General features: G+C 42.1%; 1 protein-coding gene across 10 annotated transcripts in view; it reads left to right on the top strand.

Moving 5' to 3' along the window:
* FHOD3 (formin homology 2 domain containing 3) overlaps nucleotides 1-20,471 on the top strand; it is a 468,859-nt gene that overhangs the window by 295,377 nt on the left and 153,011 nt on the right. For all 10 annotated transcript variants that reach the window (XM_027068795.2, XM_053206689.1, XM_027068790.2 and 7 more), the window contains exons 8-9: nucleotides 337-431; nucleotides 6,723-6,866. In XM_027068795.2, coding sequence (XP_026924596.1) covers nucleotides 337-431; nucleotides 6,723-6,866 — 239 coding nt within the window. The remainder of the gene's footprint in view (nucleotides 1-336; nucleotides 432-6,722; nucleotides 6,867-20,471) is intronic.

Consider the following 20,471-nt stretch of genomic DNA (forward strand, 5'->3'; position numbering starts at 1 on the left):
TTCCATGCTCAGAGAGTGAAATTCATTGGCTTAAAAAGCAGCACGTGAATGGATTTTTTTCAAATTACATATTTAACATAAAGGGAGCTTTGAAGCAAATTGATAGCCATCCTGACATTAAAGAGTGTACATTTTCAAGTGGACGAGAACGATGTGGTCTGTTATTGCCAAATGAGAAGCATGTTCAAGTCCACCCTGAGGATAGTGTTACCCTTTGAAATTTGGTGAGTGAAAGACATTGTCATCATTGGGTGATGAGTCTTCGGATGAACTATGGTATGAGTTGGATAAGGAACATTGACTCGCTGTTTCTGATGATTATTGCTTTGTTCCTAGGAGTCACACCCTGGTCAAATATCATGGAAATCCTGGAGGAAAAAGATGGGGTCGACACAGAGCTGCTGGTTTATGCCATGACTTTAGTGAACAAGGTTGGTTGATGATTGTTAAGGGTTGAATTCTGTCCCCTTAAAAGATATGTTGAAGTCTTAATCCCTGTGAATACCTATGAATGTGACCTTATTTGGAAAGAGAGTCTTTGCAGATGCAATCAAGGTAAGATGAGGTCGTTAGGGTGGACCCTAATCCCATATGACTGATGTCCCTAGAAGAGGAAAAGAGAGGTATACACATAGAGGGGAGATGATGTATGCACATGCATATGAGGAAGACAGCCATGTGTAAACAGTCCAAGAGTGGAGAATACATCTCTTAGCTAAAGAATGCCAAGGATGATGCAAGGAAGGATCATCCTCTAGAGACTTCAGAGAGAACATGGCTCTGCTGACACTTTGATAACAGACTTCCAGTCTCAAACTGTGAAAGAACAAATTTCTGCTGTTTTAAGCTCCTAGTTTGTGGTATGTTGTTATAGTAGCCCCAGGGAACTAATACGATGTGAAAATCTAAAATCTGCCCCCTGAGCAAAGACCACCCCCATCATGGTGGCTGGAACCATGGCTACGGTGTTCTTCTTTGCGAGAGAAAACCCTTTCTGCCCACATATGATGTGTGTGCATGGTCTTTTCTAACAAAACCAGAGAGATGGCAGTGAGAATTTTCTGACCGCTTTTCCTATCAAGATGTCCCCTTGAAAACATTTTTCTGTAAGAGCATAAATGAGCAAGTGGTACCCTATGAAAATAGTGTACAATCCAGGAGAAATGAAGGCACTCTTGTTCCACTGTGTATTGAATTCTGACTGCTGGGAGTGGGTCTCATTCTCCTTTTATGAAAGTGACATCACCCTTATGCTCTCCTCCCTCCCAACCCATCCCTCCTGGTCACCACCTGGCAGGGTAATATCAGTCTTCAGCATCCATCCCTAGAGGTGGTGCTGACCCCACGATGCCCTGAGCCAGCCCACCCTCGGGACTGGTGTCCCTTCCTCCTTATAACTGAGGTGGTGTGTGTGTTGGAGGGGTGTCTCCTGCAGATTGCTGTGCCCTAGACGCCAGGAATCTCACCAACCACCCCGTGGGCCTGCCTTCACTCCTCAAGCTGCTGGGTGCAGGCCTATAGTACCAGCTATAGTGATGGATGGTTCTTCAGAGAAGAAGACTGAGAATCTCTTCATGAAATATAACTAGAGAAACATTTCCCCTGATGCTGGGAACATATAGTAGAAAGCATTATGAGAAGTGATTTCTTCTAGTTATTAAAATGTCATGCAAACTCTGAAGATTAAAACAATGTGGTCCTGGCCCTTTCCTCGGCTGCCAGATGAAACAGACCTCACTGCACAGAGCAACTTACCCTAGGGTTGAAATCACTGGGGATGGGTTAGCTTCATTCATGACTGGGGAGGGGGTGTGCTAAATGGAAATGAACATACATGCTTTGACCAATACCGAAATGAATTCCAGACAGATTAAAGAGTTGAATGTAACACATGAAACAGTAGAAAAAGAAGGAGAGGGGAAGATTAATTTGTTTCTGGTAGATGAAGATTATTTTAATAGTCAAACGTGTCAAAAATATTCCAAAGAGAAGGGCTTTTAAATATTTCACTGCATTAAGTTATAAAAGGTGTTATTTATAAAATGAAAACCACAAATAAAAGCTAAGGGCAAGCAGCATATTGGGAAATGGTTTGCAAAAAACAGGGCAGAAAATTATACTATTACCAATTTATCAAGAACCCAGTTGAAAAATGAAGGACATTAAATCTATTAAGATGAAAATAAATACATAGTAAAACAGACGTTTCCTCCCAGGTCATATTGGCAGGGATTGCTTTTTAATGAAATGTCATTTTGTTGACAAGGACCCGGGAAATTCTAGTATGGTCGTGGTGGGGAATGGGCATCCTTTTCTGTAGGATAATCCTAAGAATTTTGTTTATGTTTTCAAAGAATTGGCGAGTATACCTTACCGTGCAATTTTAAAGCAATTTTCTGTTCATTTATTTTTAAGATCAGGGTCATCTATTTCCTGTCCTTTTCAGTCAGTGACATTGGTTTTGGAAAATGTGGACTTCAGCAAAAATGGAATTTTCATTCTTGGCTGGTGTTTCCATTGTAATGCTACCCATCCTCTTGGCGGAGGCCATGCTCCGGTGGTTCGATGGTCCTAACAGCGGGGGCGGGGGTGGCCATTCTGCTGCCGGGCGCTGGCGAGGACCCAGCGCCTGTCACATTCTTTTTGGCATCAGATGGCATTTAACGTCCAGGAATTCCTCGCTTACTCTTTCTCTTCTGGCAGTTCTGTCTCTTCTCGTGTTAGTTCTGGCTCAGGGGAGGTTGAGGAACGTCCTATGGACAATTGCTCCAAATGTCATCCTTTCCTCAAGGTCAATAAACCACTAGAATCCACACTGGGTTTGTTTTCTTTTGCTGAATTTTAGTCATGTTTATTGCCCCAGTGAGCAAAATCTTCTGAGATCCCAAACAAACAAAAAAAATAAATTGAAATGTTAATATGGGTCTGGAAAAAATTCAGGCTCTGAAATCTGGGAAATTACTATATTGCTTTTCTAAGTTTTCTTTTAAGCAAATAAAAGATGGACTAATAACGTGGAATTCAAAACATGAACATTTTTATGACAAAACAGGGGCACTAAAGTTTAGCCTGCATATGGTTCTGAGACTGACGCTTGCTCTCTTTGTTAAACAGAGACGTTAGTGGGGGATTTCCAAGATCCAGGCTAATCCCCCCCCACCAATCTTGTCCATACCCCTGACCCCATGTTATCAGATTTGAACGAGTATCGCAAAGTAACCCCTTCTCATCCTGCAAGCAGAAGTTCTATAATGCCCTCTCTCCATCCAGCTGAAGTCCCCGCAGTGGGAATCCCCCACTTTGAGGGGCTCAGATATTGCCCACCTTGTTAGAACAGGAAGAGGTAGATGAGGGACAAGAGGTGTTACTGTGGGGCTGGCTTGCAGCTTTCAGGGAAGGGCTGGGATTCATGCTGAGTATTTGCCTTTATTTTTACATTCCTTTTATTGTTAATTACTGTACCTTAAACTTTTAAAGAATTTAGCTGTGTGGGTTTTAACACTTGTATCGTGATGCATAACCTTCACAGTTAGAATGTAGAACATTTCCATCTCCCCCCAAATCTCTCTCAGGTTATCCTTTTCTAGTGATATCTTGATTCCCTCTTCCAACCCCTGACAACCATTCACTATCCCTATAGTTTTGTCCTTTCCAAAACGTCAAATAGCCTCAGAGAGGATGTAACCCTTTGAGGCTGCCTTCTCTCAGATTTATCCATTATCGGGTGTATTAATGGTTGCTCCTTTCTGCTGCTGTGTAGTATTCTATGATACAGATACACCACAACTTATTCTCCCACTGAAGGAGATTTGGGTTTTTACAGCTTTTGGATTTCACAAGTAATGTTGCGATGAAAATCTATGTGCACAGGGTGCCTGGGTGGCTCAGTCGGTTAAGCATCCGACTTCAGCTCAGGTCATGATCTCACAGTTCATGAGTTCGAGCCCCGTGTTGGGCTCTGTGCTGACAGCTCAGAGCCTGGAGCCTCTTTCAGATTCTGTGTCTCCCTCTCTCACTTTCTCTCCCCTGCTCACTCGCTTGCATGCTCTCTCTCTCTCTCTCTCAAAAATAAACATTAAAAAAAAATTTGTGTGCAGGCATTTGCCACACTGGTTTTATTCTGTAAGAAAGACTTGATGCGACCAGTGAGAACCCAGGAGAGAAAAATAAAATGCCCTTTAGGACAGAACTTTCTCCTCCTGAGAGATGCCTGTGAAGATTTATGTGTCACAAGCCCTGGCAAGACAGGGTCTGAAAGAAAACAGGAAGGGGAGTCAGGAGTGTCATCTGAAAGTCAAGGCATCAAGAGACATTTGCCTCACAGACTTTCTGAAATGGCTGCCACGTTTTCCAGGAGGAGGTAACTCAGAGGCGAGGTGTCCGGGTGGAATTGGGAGAGGACAGGCCAGGGAGGGGTGGGGCCGTGGAACAGTTTGTGGAGATATTAGAGAATCAGCTGAAAATAGGTGAATGTCCTCTTCCTCTGCAAGTAGAGAAAAGAAGCCATATTTGTTTGTGGCAAAAGGCCATCTACCCCTGCAGCCACACATGGAAGGGGTTGGTATGTGGGCTTGGCTCCAGCCCAAAATGTCACAGTGAAAGTGACAAATGACCTCTTAATACCCTCACTTCCAGACCTATTTTGAGCAAGTCTCCCTGAATCTGTTCAGTTCTATGGACCTAATTGTTTATTTAATAGTACTCCTCCCCCCCCCCCCCCCTTCCCCGCTGGCTGGCATCATGGTTGGACTTGCTAAGGCCACAGGAATTAGGTTCAGGAATTTAACTCCCTGGGCTAAGTTCTGTAAGAACTTCAGTTGACTTTCAGGGAAAAAAGGGAAGGGAACTGAGAGGTGAGGAGGCTTCTGTCTGCCTCGTGGCCCCCACACTGTTGAGTAGGAAGTTGTCAATCAAACACTAAATATCACCTCACCTGGGTTCCTCAAATTGCAATTCTGGCGGTCTGCAGTCAGGGCATCTCTGATCACCAGCCCTGTCCTTGGCCTTGGGCCCCATTTCCACTTCCTCATCTTTTAACAAGTTCAAGGGTTTTCACTAAAACCAAAAGATGGATTGTTCTGATGATAGGATTCTTTGAACGGCTGCATAGTTTTTCAATTAGCCTCAGGAGCCAGGGACAGCTCAGGATTGTGGTTGCCTGCTAAGGCAGAGGCCCCACCTCACCTGGCACCTACAGGCGCTGGCGGGTGCCTTCACACTTGGCCGCTCGCCTGGGAGCACCTGTTTGTTATGGAGTCTGACTGGTTCACAGCCTCCTGTTCTGGGTCCTTGCTGGGGCCCCTGGTTAATTAAGCTCTTGCATCCCGGTTATTTTTCCTTCATTTCTGATCTCAACAGCACTGAGTTGTGTCCTCTTTGGTCAGCATAGAAAGGAGCAAGCCATTATTTGTGTTACGAATGGAGACATTCTTTCCAATGTTAATAGCCCCCAAATAGAAGTGTTGGAGACGTTATTCTTAAGACAGTATTGGTCTTTTCTTTTCCAAGAGTTCAGAATAAGTTTGAAATCTATCTGTAGGGTTCTTGGAAATGCAAAGGCAGTGAAATAGGGAGTAAAAACCTGTGTTGGAGATTCCAGGCCAGAATAATTTGTGTAGAAGCATGAGTGTGTGAGGAGAGGCTAGGCTTTTGTCCCAGGTCGGCAGGAACTTCTTGTTCCCTCAGGCAAATCCCTTTCCTCCCCAGCTCTCGTCTCCCTATTCCTAAGATAAGGACTTGCAGTAAATAACCTCAAGGTCCCTCCAGTTCTGAGCAGAAGCCTGCTCTGAGATCATCTTTCTTTTAAGAGACACAGAATTCAAAGAGAAGTCAGCTTCCCCCCACCTCGCCCTCAGTCATGGGCTATCTTTTTGTCTCTTGGTTGCTGCTTTGAAATTTCTCATGTTTGCTTAAATTTCATAGACCAAGGGGAAGGTCTACCAAATTGAAAGAAAAAGGAATCATTAAATTGCTATAACTCCAGCTGTTGGTAGATTGACCGTAACAGGAGTTTCTAATCACTGAGCATGTTAGGTAACAAATTACCACAAATTTAGCAGCTTAAAACAACACAGACTTATCAGCTCACAATTTCCATGGGACCGGTTCCAGGCACCGCCTAGCTGGGTCCTCTGCTCAGAATCTCACAAAGCTGTAGTCAAGGTGTCGACCAGGACTGGAGTCTGGTCTGAGGTTCGGGATCCTCTTCCAAACTTTTGTGGTTGTTGGCAGAGCTCATTTCCTTGCAGCTGGAGAACTCATGGTGGCTCGCTGCCTTCTTCGTGGCCAGCAGGATAATCTCTCTACTCGTCTCTGAGCTCCGGAAATGCCTAAAGCTGCTTTTAAAAAGGCCCACCTGATTAGGTCGGGCCCACCCACCCAGGTTAATCTTCCCTTTCACTCAAAGTCAGCTGACTTGGGACCTGAATGATACCTGGAAAATCTGTTCACTTTTGCAATATAATGTAATGTAACTCTGGAAGTGTCCTGCTTACGCTCAAGGGAAGGGGATTAGACAGTACCTGTATACCAGGGAGTGGGCTCTTGGAGTGCATTCTGCTACCACCCTAAGAGTTTTTTTTCTCAAATGATCTTGTCATCTGTCTTGCTTTGTCCCATAGAGTTATAATCCTGGCTTACTGGCTCCCCTGCAAAAAAAATGCTTTGAAAGCCTTGAGACAGCCCCCTAAGACGTGTTTGTGTCCTGTTCTTTCTTCATCCAGACGCTGTCAGGATTGCCAGACCAAGACAGCTTCTACGATGTGGTGGACTGCCTGGAGGAGCTGGGCATTGCGGCCGTGTCCCAGCGGCACTTGAACAAGAAAGGGACCGACCTGGACTTGGTAGAGCAATTGAACATGTATGAGGTAACAGCACACTCCTTTTGTATGGCATTGCCTAGCTTGGACACACGCCAGAGGCTGAGATAAACATATTCTAGACCGGTGGTTATGAGTGTGGTATAGCAGCGTCCACACCACCTGGGAGCTTCACAAAATGCAGGTTCTGGGGCCCCACCCCAGACCCCCTGAATCAGAGAGTCCAAGAGGAGATCTGGCGATCCACGTTGTGGAGGCCTCCCGGTGTCTCTGGCCTTCCTCAAATGTGAGAACCCCTGATGGAGGAGACACATGGTCACTGGCTTACAGTTAAAGATACTACCCAGCTTTTCCCTTTCTTCTGCAATCTCTCTTGCCTCGTTATGGGGTTTTATGCTCTATTTGCTATTTAATGCCACTGTAAGGACGTAAAAATTGAATTTTGTAAGTTTTAGCATAGATTTTACTGTTCTTTATATTGTACAACGAATGCCAGTTTAAAATGCAAATATAAGAGCGTTTAACTTCCATGCAGAATCATACAATTTCCATTTTGTAGCTCCTTCCTACATGCCTATGCATTTTGTTTCTGCTGGAACAGTGTAAACACTATATGAGACGAACTGAGCTATTTTTATTTCACTTCTTGGTGTACGTTCCTTCTATCAGCACTCCATCTTCACGTTACTGGTGAGTCCAGCAGGACTGAAAGGAAAAGGAACCGTGGGCCACCATATCTTTCCATTTTTTTCTATGTCATTTCAGTGTAAGTGGTTGGCTTGTACTGCAGAATAACCTGGGTGAGAAAGGATTTCGTAGGACCCTTGGGTTACCATCTGTCTGCATTCAAAGCCAGTTCTGGTTTGCACGGGGGGCCTCCAAGGCTCTCAGTACTTCTGCTTAGTTACAAGGTAACACACTTACCTTGTACTCTGTTGGAGGCTCCCTGAATTCTCACATATTGTGCACCTACCATCACTCTAGGCTCATGGGTGCAGGGAATGGCAGACATACGTATTGCATCTACTTCCCCGACTTGTGCACCTGCTCCATTGTTCCATTGGACATCACTTCTAAAACACAAGTTTACAGATAGAATTAGTAAGAATTTCAAGTTGGTAAAAGAGCATTAAACCACGGAGCCCCGCAGAGTGTGAGCCCGGAGCCCTCTACAGTCGCACCCATCCCACTTCTATGAAGGTGGCCTTGATTTGGGTTATACATCATGGCTTTATGGCTTTGTTGACATGAGTTCATATTGTTTGCTGTGGGTTAGTTTTAGGTCCCGTGCCCCTTTATTAAAGTTACTTATCTGATGTAACTATTGTCTGGCCTCTAATTGAAGGTTAGAGCACACTTTGTGAGTAGCAAATCTCATTCCTCACTGTTGATCCTCACTGTTTCCTTCCATGGCCAGAAGGGGGCAGAATCCAGAGATCTGATTCCGTTTGGGTGTGTGACTGAACAGGAAAGCTTGTTGCTTTAGACACGTGCTTAGCCATAATGTGTGAATGAGGCTATAGCTGAGGACGTTCCATCTGTGACATTTCCCTGTTTTCCCCTTGATATTCACATACCACAGAAGTAACCACTTAAAACTTTAAAGTCCAGGGGTTTTTAGCATGTTCACAAGGTTGCATACCATCACCTCTATCATATTCCAGAATGCACTCATCAACCCAAAAAGAAACCCCATACCTGTTAGCAGACACTTTCCGTTATTCCCTGCCCCCCAAACTTCCTGCGCCCAAACCACTAATCTACTCTCTGTATGGATTTGCCTTTTCTAGACTTTTCCTACAAATGGGACTGTACAACATGTGACTTTTGTGACTAGCTTTCACTTAACATATTTTCAGGGTTTATCCATATTTTGGTATGTATCTGTACTTTGTTCCTTTTTGTGCTAATATTCCATTGCTTGGATAACACCATATTTTATTTCCCTGTTCATCACTTGATGGACATTGGGGTTATTTCCATCAGTTTGGCTAATACAAATAATGCTGCTGTGAACGTGCGTGTACAACTTTCTGTGTGGACATATGCTTTCAATTCTCTCAGGTGTATGTCTAGGTAAAATTGCCGGTCATATGGTAACTTGACATTTAGCTGTTTGAGGAGCTGCCAGACTATTTTCCAAGGAGGCCGCACCATTTTACTTTCCTACCGACAGTGTAATGAGGCTTCCCATTTCTCTTCATCCTCCTCAATGCTCGTTATTGTCTTTTTAAAAAAAATTATAGCCATTTCAGTGGAGTGTGAAGTGGTACACATTTTGGTCATGATTTGCATTTCCCCAATGATTAATGACATCGAGCATCTTTCCATGTGCCTACTGGCCATTTTTATATTTTCTGTGGAGAAATGTCTATTCAGATCTTTTGCTCATTTTTAAAGTTTGTCTTGTTTTGTTTGTTTATTTATTTAGAGAAAGAGAGAGAGAGGGCTCATGAGAGCAGGGGAGGGGCAGAGGGAGAGAGAGAGAATCTTAAGCAGGCTCCTGCCCATCTTGGAGCCCAACCTGGGGCTCAATGTCATGACCCTGAGGTCATGAGCTGAGCCAAAATCAAGAGTCACTTAACCAACTGAGCCACCCTGCTGCCCCCATCCTTTGGATGTTTTTAAATTGGGTGGTTTTGTTACTCATGGGTTGTAGGAGTTCTTTATATATTCTGAATATTCTTTATATAATCTATTTGTCAAATAGAAGTTTTCATACATTTTCCCCATTATATGGGTTACACCCCGTATAATGTTGTTCCACTTCTGACCTGTCAAGCTACCTCCCCGTCTCCCTCTTCTCTTTCATACCAACCTTTTCAGAAATTGTTCTGTATTCACCGTCTTCCTTTTGTCAAATTGCATTTGCTTACTACTTTTAGCGTCGAGTTCATATCCTTCACGAACTTAGCATATACCTGTTATTCAAAGAACAATGAAACAAGCACCCTTGTGATGGTTAATTTTCTGTGTCAACTTGACTGGGCCACAAGGTGTTCAGATATTTGGTCCAATATTATTCTGTGTGTGTCTGTGAGGGGGGTTCTGGATGAGATTAACACTTGAGTTGGTAGATGAAGTAAAGAAGATTGCCCTTGCCAGTGTGGGCAGACCTCAGCCTATCTGTTGAACAAATTCTCTCCTCCTGATGCTCAGGAGCTGGGACATAGGTGACCACTACCTTTGAACTCCATCTGAAACTAACACCGTTGTTTCTCAGGCCTTTGGACTGCCAATCTTGGGTCTTCTCAGCCTCCACAATCATGCAAGGCAATTCTTTATAGTCAGTCTCCATGCATATCCTATTTATTCTATGGAGAATCCTGACTGATACACTCATGTATTTAAGAACTAAAACATTACCAGTAACTTGGAAGTATCCTTTGTAGCCCTCCCTGGTGTCACCTCACCAACCTCAGCACTATTCTTTTGTTTTCTTTATACTTTTACCTGAAAAGCTCTTATCCTGTGATAAATGATTGAACTAACTCAAAGGGTCAGATTATTAAATCAGAGCTGACAGATATCTAGCTGTACTAATCTAGCTATGCTAATAATTTCAAGAGTACAGACTATAGAGGTGCAGAGGAAACAGGGAGGGGTCTGGGTCATCCCTGGACTCCTAGGTCTTTTCCTCATGCATTAGACATATGCTCTCTGACCCAGAAAATAGGTGAGGTCTCCAAGTGAGGATCACAGGTCCCCTCCCCACCCCCGCTGCCCAGTGAGTAGTATTCGGTTATGAGACCTCTCTACTGCATAGCGTAGAGAATCATGGCTCATGAGCCCATACATTCTGCACCATAGGTAGTCCTTAGTCAGGTGATCCTTAACCAGTCCCATTCTGTTAAGAGCAATTCCAGAAACAAGAGCTCTCATTTTGGCAAATAGTATTAGGCTGTTTATTAGGTAGTCTGGTTATTAGCATACTTACAAAAGATTAGAAGGAGTCACTTGCCTTTCTTTCTTTCCCCAGACTCATTGCTTTATAGAAGGAGTGAGGAGGTCTTAGTCCAGCTGTTTTAGTTCCTTTCTCCCAGTCTGTATCCCTAAACAGCGTACTGTTCCCAAATTTTTTATGAAGGGAAACCTATCGTTTGTATCCTTCTACAATTTCTCATCGGCTTATTGTTTTTGAAACTTACCCATGTTGTTGTGTGGATTTCTCGTGTATTCATTTTCACTGCTGGTGACTGTAGGACAGTTTACTTATTTGCTGTTCTCTCATTGGGTGTTTGTTGGTTTGAACTTTTGTTGCCACGACAAACCACGTGACCTCGAGTATTCTTGTACTTTTCTTTTTGTGTGGGCATGTGATCCTTTTTATGTTTAAGTATCACTTTTATTCTTGATTTATAAAAATATTTAGAAGTTTGTATTCTTTCTTTCTGCCCTTGTCTCTGGTCTTTGATGATTTGATAGAATTCCCTTGGGAAATTTGGGAAATTCAGGAAATTCTATCCAACGTGTGGGCCTGTGCGAGGAAGAGGAGTATGTGTGCGTGTGCATGTGCACGCATGCATTGTTGGGGGGAAGAAAAAAAAGTCTTTGGTAACTGTTTTTTTCTATGGTGATTGGTCTACTTAAACTCCTTATATTTAGTGGGATCAATTTTGCTAAATTATATTTTATGAGGAAATTATTCATTTCTTCTGGAATTTTAAATGGACTAGCAAAAAGATAGATAAATCTCTTATGAGTGATTTTAACTTCCTCTGTTCCAATAGGTATTTCCCTTTGTTATTGAATAATTTTTGTTTGTAATTCTAGATTAACTAGTAGATTGTCTATTTTGTTGGGCTTTTTTTCAAATAATTTTGATTTACGTACGATTTGCACTGCTTTTATTTCTTTAAATTTATTGAGAAGGGGAGGGCCAGAGAGAGGGAGACACAGAACCCGAAGCAGGCTCCAGGCTCTGAGCCGTCAGCACAGAGGCCACACGGGGCTCGAGCTCATGAACTGTGAGATCACGACCTGAGCTGCAGTCGGACGCTCAACCAACTGAGCCACCCACTCACCCCATGCACTACTTTTCTGTTTGTAACTCAATATTTGTTTTTAAAATTGAGGTATAGTTGGCATCCAACATCCTATTAGTTTCAGGTGTACATCATAGTGATTCATTAGTTTTGTATGTTAGGAAATAGCCACAGTAAGTCTAGTTACCTGTACCATACAAAGTTATTACAGTATTATTGACTGTATTCCCTAGGCTGTACATTACATCCCCATGACTTACTTATTTTATAACTGGAAGTGTGTGCCTCTTAATCCCCTTCTTCTATTTCCCCTGACTTTGGACCTCCTCCCTAATCTGGTAACCAACAGCTGGTTTCTGGTATCTATGAGTCTGTTTTTTGGGTTTGTTTTGTTTTTCATATTCCACATATAAGTGAAATAGTAGGGTATCTGTCTTTCTCTGTCTCATTTCCCTTAGCATTATACCCTCTTTGTCCATCCATGTTGCTGCAAATGACAAGGTTGTATTCTGTTTTATGGCTGAGCAATATTCCATTGTATATGTGTGCCACATCTTCTTTATCCACTCATCTATCAGTGGCCACTCAGGTTGCTTCCATATCTTGGCTATAAAGAAAACTGACAGTAAACATAGGGGTGCATTTATCTCTTTGAATTGGTGGTTTCATTTTCTTTGGAGAAATACCCAGAAGTGGATTGCTGATCATATGGTAGTTCTTTTTTTCAATTTTTGAGGAATCTCTGTACTGTTTTCCAGACTGCACCAATTTATGTTCCCTCCAACAGTGCACAAAGTTTCCCCTTTTCCCACATCCTCACTAACACGTGTTATTTCTTGCCTTCTTGATAACAGCCAATCCTGATCAGCGTAAGGGGATATCTCACTGTGGTTTTGATTTGTGTTTCCCTGATGATTTGCGATGTTGAGGATTTTTCATGTGTGTGTTGGCTATCTGGATGTTTTCTTTGGGAGAATGTCTGTTTAAGTCCTCTGCTCACTTTTTAATTGGGTTGTTTGAGAAGCTGTGGAAGTTCTTTATGTATTTTGGATATTAACCCCTTATTGGATGTATGATTTGCAAGGATCTTCTCCCAGTCGGTAGGTTGCCTTTTTTGTTTTGTTGATGGCTCCCTTTTCTCTACAAAAGATTTTTAGTTGGATGTGGTCCCACTTGTTTATTTTTGCTTTTGTTAACCTTGCCTGAGAAGACTGGTCCAAAAAAATATTGCTGGGGTTGATGTCAAAGAGCTTATTGCCTGTTTTCTTCTAGGAACTTTGTGGTTTCCGGTCTTACATTCAAGTCTTTACTTCATTTTGAGTTTCTTTTTGTATATGGTCTAAGATAGTGGTACAGTTTCATTCTTTTGCATGTAGCTATCCCGTTTTCCCATCACCATTTATTGAGGAGACTGTCTTTTGTCCATTGTATGTTCTTACCTGCTTTGTCAGTGACTTATTGACCGCATAAGCATAGGTTTATGTCTATTCTATTCTGTTGATCTATGTATCTGTTTTTGTGCCTGTACCATGCTGTTGTTGTTACTGTAGCTTTGTAGTATAGTTTGAAATCAGGAAGCATGATACCTCTAGCTTTGTTTGTCTTTCTCAAGATTGCTTTGGCTATTTGGGCTCTTCTTTGGTTCTATGCAAATTTTAGGATTCTTTTTTTCTAAGTCAGTGAAAATGCCCTTGGTATTTTGATGGAGACTGCATTGAATCTGTAGCTTACTTTGGGTACTGTGGACATTTTAACAGTGTTCTTCCACTCCATCAGCCTGGTATATCTTTCCATTTATTTGTGTCATCTTCAATTTCTTTCATCAGTGTTTTATAGTTTTTAGAACATAGGTCTTTCACCTCATTGGTTAAATTTAATCCTAGGTGTTTGTTAATGCAATGGTAAATGGCATTGTTTTCTAGTTTTTCTTTCTGGGAGCTAATTATTAGTACATGGAAACACAACTGATTTCCGTATGCTAATTTTGCATCCTGCAACTTTACTGAATTCACTTATTCTGATCATTTTTTTTAATAGCATCTGTAGGCCTTTATATAGTATCACGTCATCTGTGAATGAATTCTTCCTTCCCAATTTGGATGCCTTTTGTTTCTTTTACTTGCCTAATTGCTGTGGCTAGGACTTTCAATACTATATTGATTAAAAGTGATGAGAGTGGGCATGCTTATCTGTTTCTGATCTTAGAGGAAAAGCTTTCAGCTTCTCACTATTGAGTATGATGGAGTTTTCTTATATGGCCTTTATTATATTGAGGTATTTCCTTCTGTTTTTTTCTTTTTGAAGTATTTCCTTCTATACTCACTTTTTTTTGAAAGTTTTCATCATAAATGGATGTTGAATTTTGTCAGATGTTTTACTGCACCTATTGAGATGGTGATATGATTTTTATCCTTTGTTAATATGGTATATCATGTTGATTGATTTATGGATGTTGAACTATCCTTGAGTCCCTGGAATAAATCCCACTTGATGATGGTATATGATCCTTTTAATGCATTACTGAATTTGGTTTGCTAATATCTCATTGAGGATTTTTACAACAATGTTCATTGGGGATATTAGCCTGTAATGTGTGTGTGTGTGTGGGGGGGGTGTCTTTATCTGGTGTTGGTAACAGGATAATCCTGGCCTTGTAAAATGAGTTTGGAAGTGTTACGTCCTCTTTTTTATCTTTATAACTTTCTTCGTTAACTTTCTTTCAGTTTACTTTGTTGGTATTTTTTTCTAGTTTTTTTGAGTTGGTTATTTAATTCATTTCTTTACTTTTGTAAACCATCCTTGTGCTCCTGGTCTATAACCCACTTGGTCATGATGTATCCTTTTTTAAAATGCGCTGTGGAAATTGTTACTTATTTCGGATGTATACACAAGTATTCTTAAGCATAAGATTGGCTTCCCCTCATCTTCCCTCTATCTCTTCTCTTCCTCTCTTTTTCTGTATGCCGTCTTTATCAGTTTGGATATCACTGTTTGGCTAGCATTTTGAAAGGATGATGCTAATGTTCATGAGACTACTCCTATGTGTTGTTTCTGTATTTCTGGCTGTGTGTACAGACGGCTCCAGAATATCTCTCTAGTCATTCCTCCTCAGTGTCCTCCCCTGAATCTTTCTTCTCTGACCTTCTTTTCAGTGTTGGGCTTCCCTTATCAGGCCTCCACTCTCAGTCTATGTGGCCTGTTCTTATTTACCTAATGAGTTCCACAGCTTTTGAGCTTTTGTGGCTGATATTTGACCTTGAGCTTTTTCCAAGGCCCCTGGCTCCCTGCCCCTCTGCCTGCTTCTCTTCTTGTGTTACATTCATTCATGGAAGCCTATTATATGTCACATACTTTGCTGGGGCTAAAAATACAGAGAGAAGTCCCTGCCCAAGGAACTTTAAATCTATGGTATAAGACAAGCAAGTAGCTGATTGCCCCCAGCAGCTCAGTATAGTGGTGCCGAGGGATACAGACACTGCCAGGGAAGTTCTGTGTTGGGCATGGCTACTTGGGAGCTGCACATGACATGTAAGCATTTCATTTCTCCACCTCGACAAGCAGTGGAGTCTCCCATGTTACAAACCTGGAGCTATCTTGGACTCCTTTTTCTTTTCCTCTGCCCCCCCATTTAGAAATCTGATTTCTGAAAACCTCACTTTGTTTATTTCACAGCTCTGGCCCCATTGTTTCTTACCTGGATTATTGTAATATCTTCTCATTCATTTGTTCCTCTGTGAATTTGTTTATTCAACACAACTTTATTGAGCACTGCTATGTTCCGGGCACTTATTCTAGGCCCCAGGACATAGCAGTGAACTAGACAGACAAGGTCATTGCCCTCAGGGAGCGCACACTCTGATGGGTTGCAGACAGTAACCAATTACATGAACAAGCAGAGAATATGAGCCTCCAAACATGTCTATGAAGAGAGACAGGATGAGGTAGAGGTGAGAAAGTGAGGCAAGAGTAGGGAAGACCCTTCTGAGAAGATGGCCTAAAGACAGTGATGGAGGGCAAAGCAGTGGAAGAGCTCTGGCTTGGCAGGTGTGAAGGGTTGAAAAGAGGTTGGTGTGACTGGAGGGGTAGGGCTGGGAGAGCAACATGAGCTGAGCCACGAGAGGCTGGCATCCTGCAGGGGCTGCCTCCCCTGGGGGCTTCTCTACTTTCTCTCCCTTCCTAACTCCCAGCAACTGAAAAAAAGGATCCTTCTGAAAGTCAGATCTGACTATTAGGCCATTTCTCTGTTTACGAGAACAAATGCGAGCAAGCAAATGAGTGAATGAATAAATGAAAAACCTTTTCTGTGGCCAACAGGATGAAGCCCACACAGCTTGAGTCGATACAGGGGTCTACTACATAGTGTGTCGCCTTTATGCCCCTGTGGCCTTGTCTCCGGCCGCTCCTATGATGTCTCTGAAGTTTCAGCCATACTCAACTTCTTCTGGCTCTTGAATATGAAAGACAGGTCTTTGCACCAGTGCTATGGGGTGGGATGGGTGGGCTTTCCTTTATTCTCTTTTCTTTGCCTAGAGTGTTCTTCCTTCCTGTTCTCATAGTTGGCAAATTCCTACTCCTATAGGAGTCACCTTAGACGTCCCCTTATCCACCAGGCCTTCATGGCAAGATCAAAAGAGTTCCTACACTTGTCCCTTCCTCTTTGTTCACAACTTACGAAAGGGAACTCGCTATGACTATACCTCGGACTGAGCAGTCCTCAGGACATACTTGCCTGTCAGTCTACCTCCAAGTTGCTACTCTGAGTCATGTCTCATTTCCCTCTTTGGCCCCAGGGTTTATCGGTATGCCTGCTCAGAGTAGAAGTTCAGTAAGGGCTTGAATGAAGGTCTCTCTTAAATATCACTTGTTTTATGACTGTATTTGCCAGATGCTGGGTTGAAGGAAAGACATGATTTAATCAGAGTGCAGCTACCTTAAAGGAGAGATGCCCTGAGTAATAACTCAAGGTGACAACTCAGTGCTTGAGATAGCAGGCAGAGTCACAGGGTTTTTATTCCTTTCTGAAAGTTAATGTTTTGAACAATATTTACTCTTACAGGACAACCAAGTTCATTATATTCAGGAGCAGCAAAGAGACTTATAAGCAGAGCCAGTCTTTTCCTCACAAAAGCTATGAATGTTTTCAAGTAATTGAGAGAACTTGGTTGGGCTTCTAGAATTCTTCTTAACAGTGGAGGATGTCTGGTGACCACATGTCCTGGACTTTCTGGGGACAGGCCCAATTCCATGTAATTTAATTCCATTTCAGAAAGGTGATTTAATCCCTGCTTAATTAAATTCATTTTAATGTTTATAGCTTTATATGAGTTTTCAAATATATAAATTCACAAATCAAGATATAAAATCTTTTGTCAGATTATATGTTCTAACTTTTGACTCTGAAAATGCGGTCCTAGTAATGGAAAAGTATATTAAGGCTGAAGGCTTTGGGGATGAGAGTGTGATATTGTGATTTACTATAAGAAATATGTATCTGGTCATTATTCTCGTTTCTGGCTCACAGCTCCCAAAACCCTGGAAATTGCCTAAGTGTTGAGGGTGATAAAGGTATCTTTTGTTATGTTGGTGAGCTGACTTTTGGAAAGCACTTCTGGATGGGGGCAGGCTGAATCAGCCAGTGGCCAGTGACTTAGTCAATCATGACTCCACCATTAAGCCACCATAAAAACCCAAGAGGACAGATTTTTGATCCCTTTTGGAGAGCTTCCACTCTTGGGGAAGTAGAACGCTCCCAAATACCACCAAGTTCCATGAAGACAGAAGCTCCTTTGTTTGAGAACTTGTATTATGTATCTGTGAGTCTGGCTATTGACTCATTGAGAGAGAGCGTGTGTGCACATGTGAGCAGGGAAGGGACAGAGAGATGGTCTAAGATGGCCTCATTCACTTGCTTCGGCATTTGGTGCTGGCTCTTGGCTAGGCTGTGTGTCTTCAGCAGGCTAGCCTGCACTTCTTTACATGGTAGCAGCATTTCAGAAGGGCAGGTCCCCATGTGCAAACACGTCTCAGGCCTTGTTTGTATCATGTTGGCTGATACCCCACTGACCAAAGCAAGTCCCATAGAAAATGGACTCAGTGTAGGAGGGGGCTACACCAGAGTGAGGAGACAGGGAGGTGTGGTTCTCTGGGAGTCCAGCACCGTGACAATATTCTACGAGCTGTCATTAGCGTAGTTCCTTCTTGAAATGCTACTGGCATCAGTGTCACTTCACCTAAAAGCTGAACCAGGATGTATAGGTATGGGTGTATATGTGTAGGATTACAAAGAAGGTGTGAGATAGCAATATGGAACAAGATTGTGTCTATTATGTAACAATGGTTGCCTGTCATGATGTGAATAGTAATATGATATAAACTCAAGTAGTTTTTAAAAATTTTTCTTAGTGTTTGTTTATTTTTGAGAGAGAGACAGCATGAGCAGGGGAGGGGCAGAGAGAGAGGGAGACACAGAATCCAAAGCAGGCTTTAGGCTCTGAGTGGTCAGCATAGAGCCCGGTGCAGGGCTTGAACTCATGAACCATGAGATCATGACTGGAGTCAAAGTCAGACGTTTAAGCAACTGAGCCATCCAGGTGCCCCAGAAATGTAATAGCTTTTGACCTCTATCAAGAGTGTTCACGTTAGTGGATATTTGATGATACTAAGAAATTATTTTAAGTGGAAGGAATCTACTCCTGAAATCAATGTTGCCCTATAGGCTAACTAATTTGCATGTAAATTTAAAAAAATGAAAAATAAAACAAGTTAATAAAATTATTTTAAGTGGAACAGTAATATGGTGGTTATGGGTTTTAAAAATCCTTATCTTTTAGAGATATATACTAAAATGTTTACAGATGAAATGATGTGATCTGGGATTTACCTCAAAGTCTGGGGTTGGGGCAGGGAGTGGGGCGTAAGTAACACAAGGTTGGACAGGGTTGATACTTGTTGAACGGTCATGGGTGATAAACACATCACAGTCTTTGTACTCTCTTTGTACACTGTGTGTATGTTTGAAAATGTCCCTAATAAAAACTTAAAGAGTATTCAGATCATTCACAGTCGTTGAGACGACTGATGGAAGTTGTCACAGATGCCAACCTAAGTTGCTTCTAATTGCTTTCCTAGTAAAGTAGGGTAGACTATGTAAGCAGTCAGTGCTGGATTTGGAAACTGCTCCTCGTGTGGGTTTTACTTTATGAGTAGTGTTCTACATTTAATTAAAAGAATTACAGGGCATTTGGGTGGCTCAGTCAGTGAAGTGTCCGACTGGGGCTCATGTCATGATCTCACGGTTAGTGAGTTCAAGCCTCACATTGGCCTCTCTGTTGTCAGCACAGAGCCTGCTTGGGAACCTCTGTCCCCCTCTCTGTCTACCCCTCCCCCCACTCCTGCTCATGCTTGCTTGCGCTCTCTCTTTAATGTTTAATAAATAAACATTAAAAAAAAAAAAAAGAAATAGCACTTGCTGAGGGGCCCAGCAAGTGAAACACTGCATTATTAGGGAGAGACTAGATAGAGATTCTTTGGGACATTATTGATCTCATCTCATGTTTGGTGGGGACACTCCTTGCACATGTAGTTACTCAGATCTGACACCACAGATTCAGAGTGGTGGTAAGTGCTGTTCTCTCCAGATCTTTGCTAGTTCTGCATGTTCTTGACTCTAATTTGTTGTGTTCCCTAGAATCTAAGGACCTGGGCACTGCCGCTCTAGCCCTGCGTGTGAAAGTAAAGCCTTTCTTCCTGTCTTCGGGAGATACCGGTGATTCTATAATTCTTGTTATAAAAACAAAATCATGAGTGAACACCAGCCCCAAATTTCAAGTTCCCTTGTTGCTCACTGTGAAGCACGAGGTTGTCATTGAATCTACTTGGATCCGGTGCCCCATTTACCCCTTCTGCACACCCCTCTCGTTTTTTTTGTTTGTTTGTTTGTTTAAGAGATGAATGTTTTGCTGAGGATCTGAACTTTAGAAAGCACCCATTAAAATTTATCTTATGGGGTTGCTTTGATAATTTTTCCAGATTTTTCTTTCCATTTAAATGTTTTGATTGTCTCCATCTTCTCTGACAAAAGGCAGTTAAAGTGGATTTCACTTTGTGCACACAGAGTGTGCCTCTCGGGGAAGGAACACTATTTGATCCCTGGATCTCTGAGGTTAGACAAGGAATTAGAAATATCTGAACTCTACTTTAGCCCCTAATCTTATCATTCCAAATGTGTGCTTAATAAGAAGCAGAATCAATACTTCGGGTCAGAATAAGTTCAAATGGTCTAGAATTTTTACGTCTAAAACCGAAGGAAAAACGATTGGCTAGAAATATTTAAAAAGACTGTCCTTCATCAGGTGTACAATCATTCTCAAACTTGCCCAGAGAATGCAGTATAAAGTGTTAATGTTGAGATGGTAAATGTGATTAACCCAATGTATAACTTCATTCTTAGTTCTTGCAATTGTATTGGAGAGGAGACCCCTAGGAAACAGACTTTCCAATGACATTTTATAACAGGGCTTTTTCTGAACTCTTATCAATTATTACGTCAAACCTCCCAACATTATGTCTGACTAGTAAATTCTGGGAGAACAAATAGTCACAGTATTATTAAATTGTCCTCCTCTGTGTGAGCTTGTTATAAAATGTATCTGGCACGAAGATAGGAGAG

The sequence above is a fragment of the Acinonyx jubatus genome, chromosome D3 (assembly GCF_027475565.1).
Source record: "Acinonyx jubatus isolate Ajub_Pintada_27869175 chromosome D3, VMU_Ajub_asm_v1.0, whole genome shotgun sequence".
NCBI classification, from domain to species: domain Eukaryota; kingdom Metazoa; phylum Chordata; class Mammalia; order Carnivora; family Felidae; genus Acinonyx; species Acinonyx jubatus.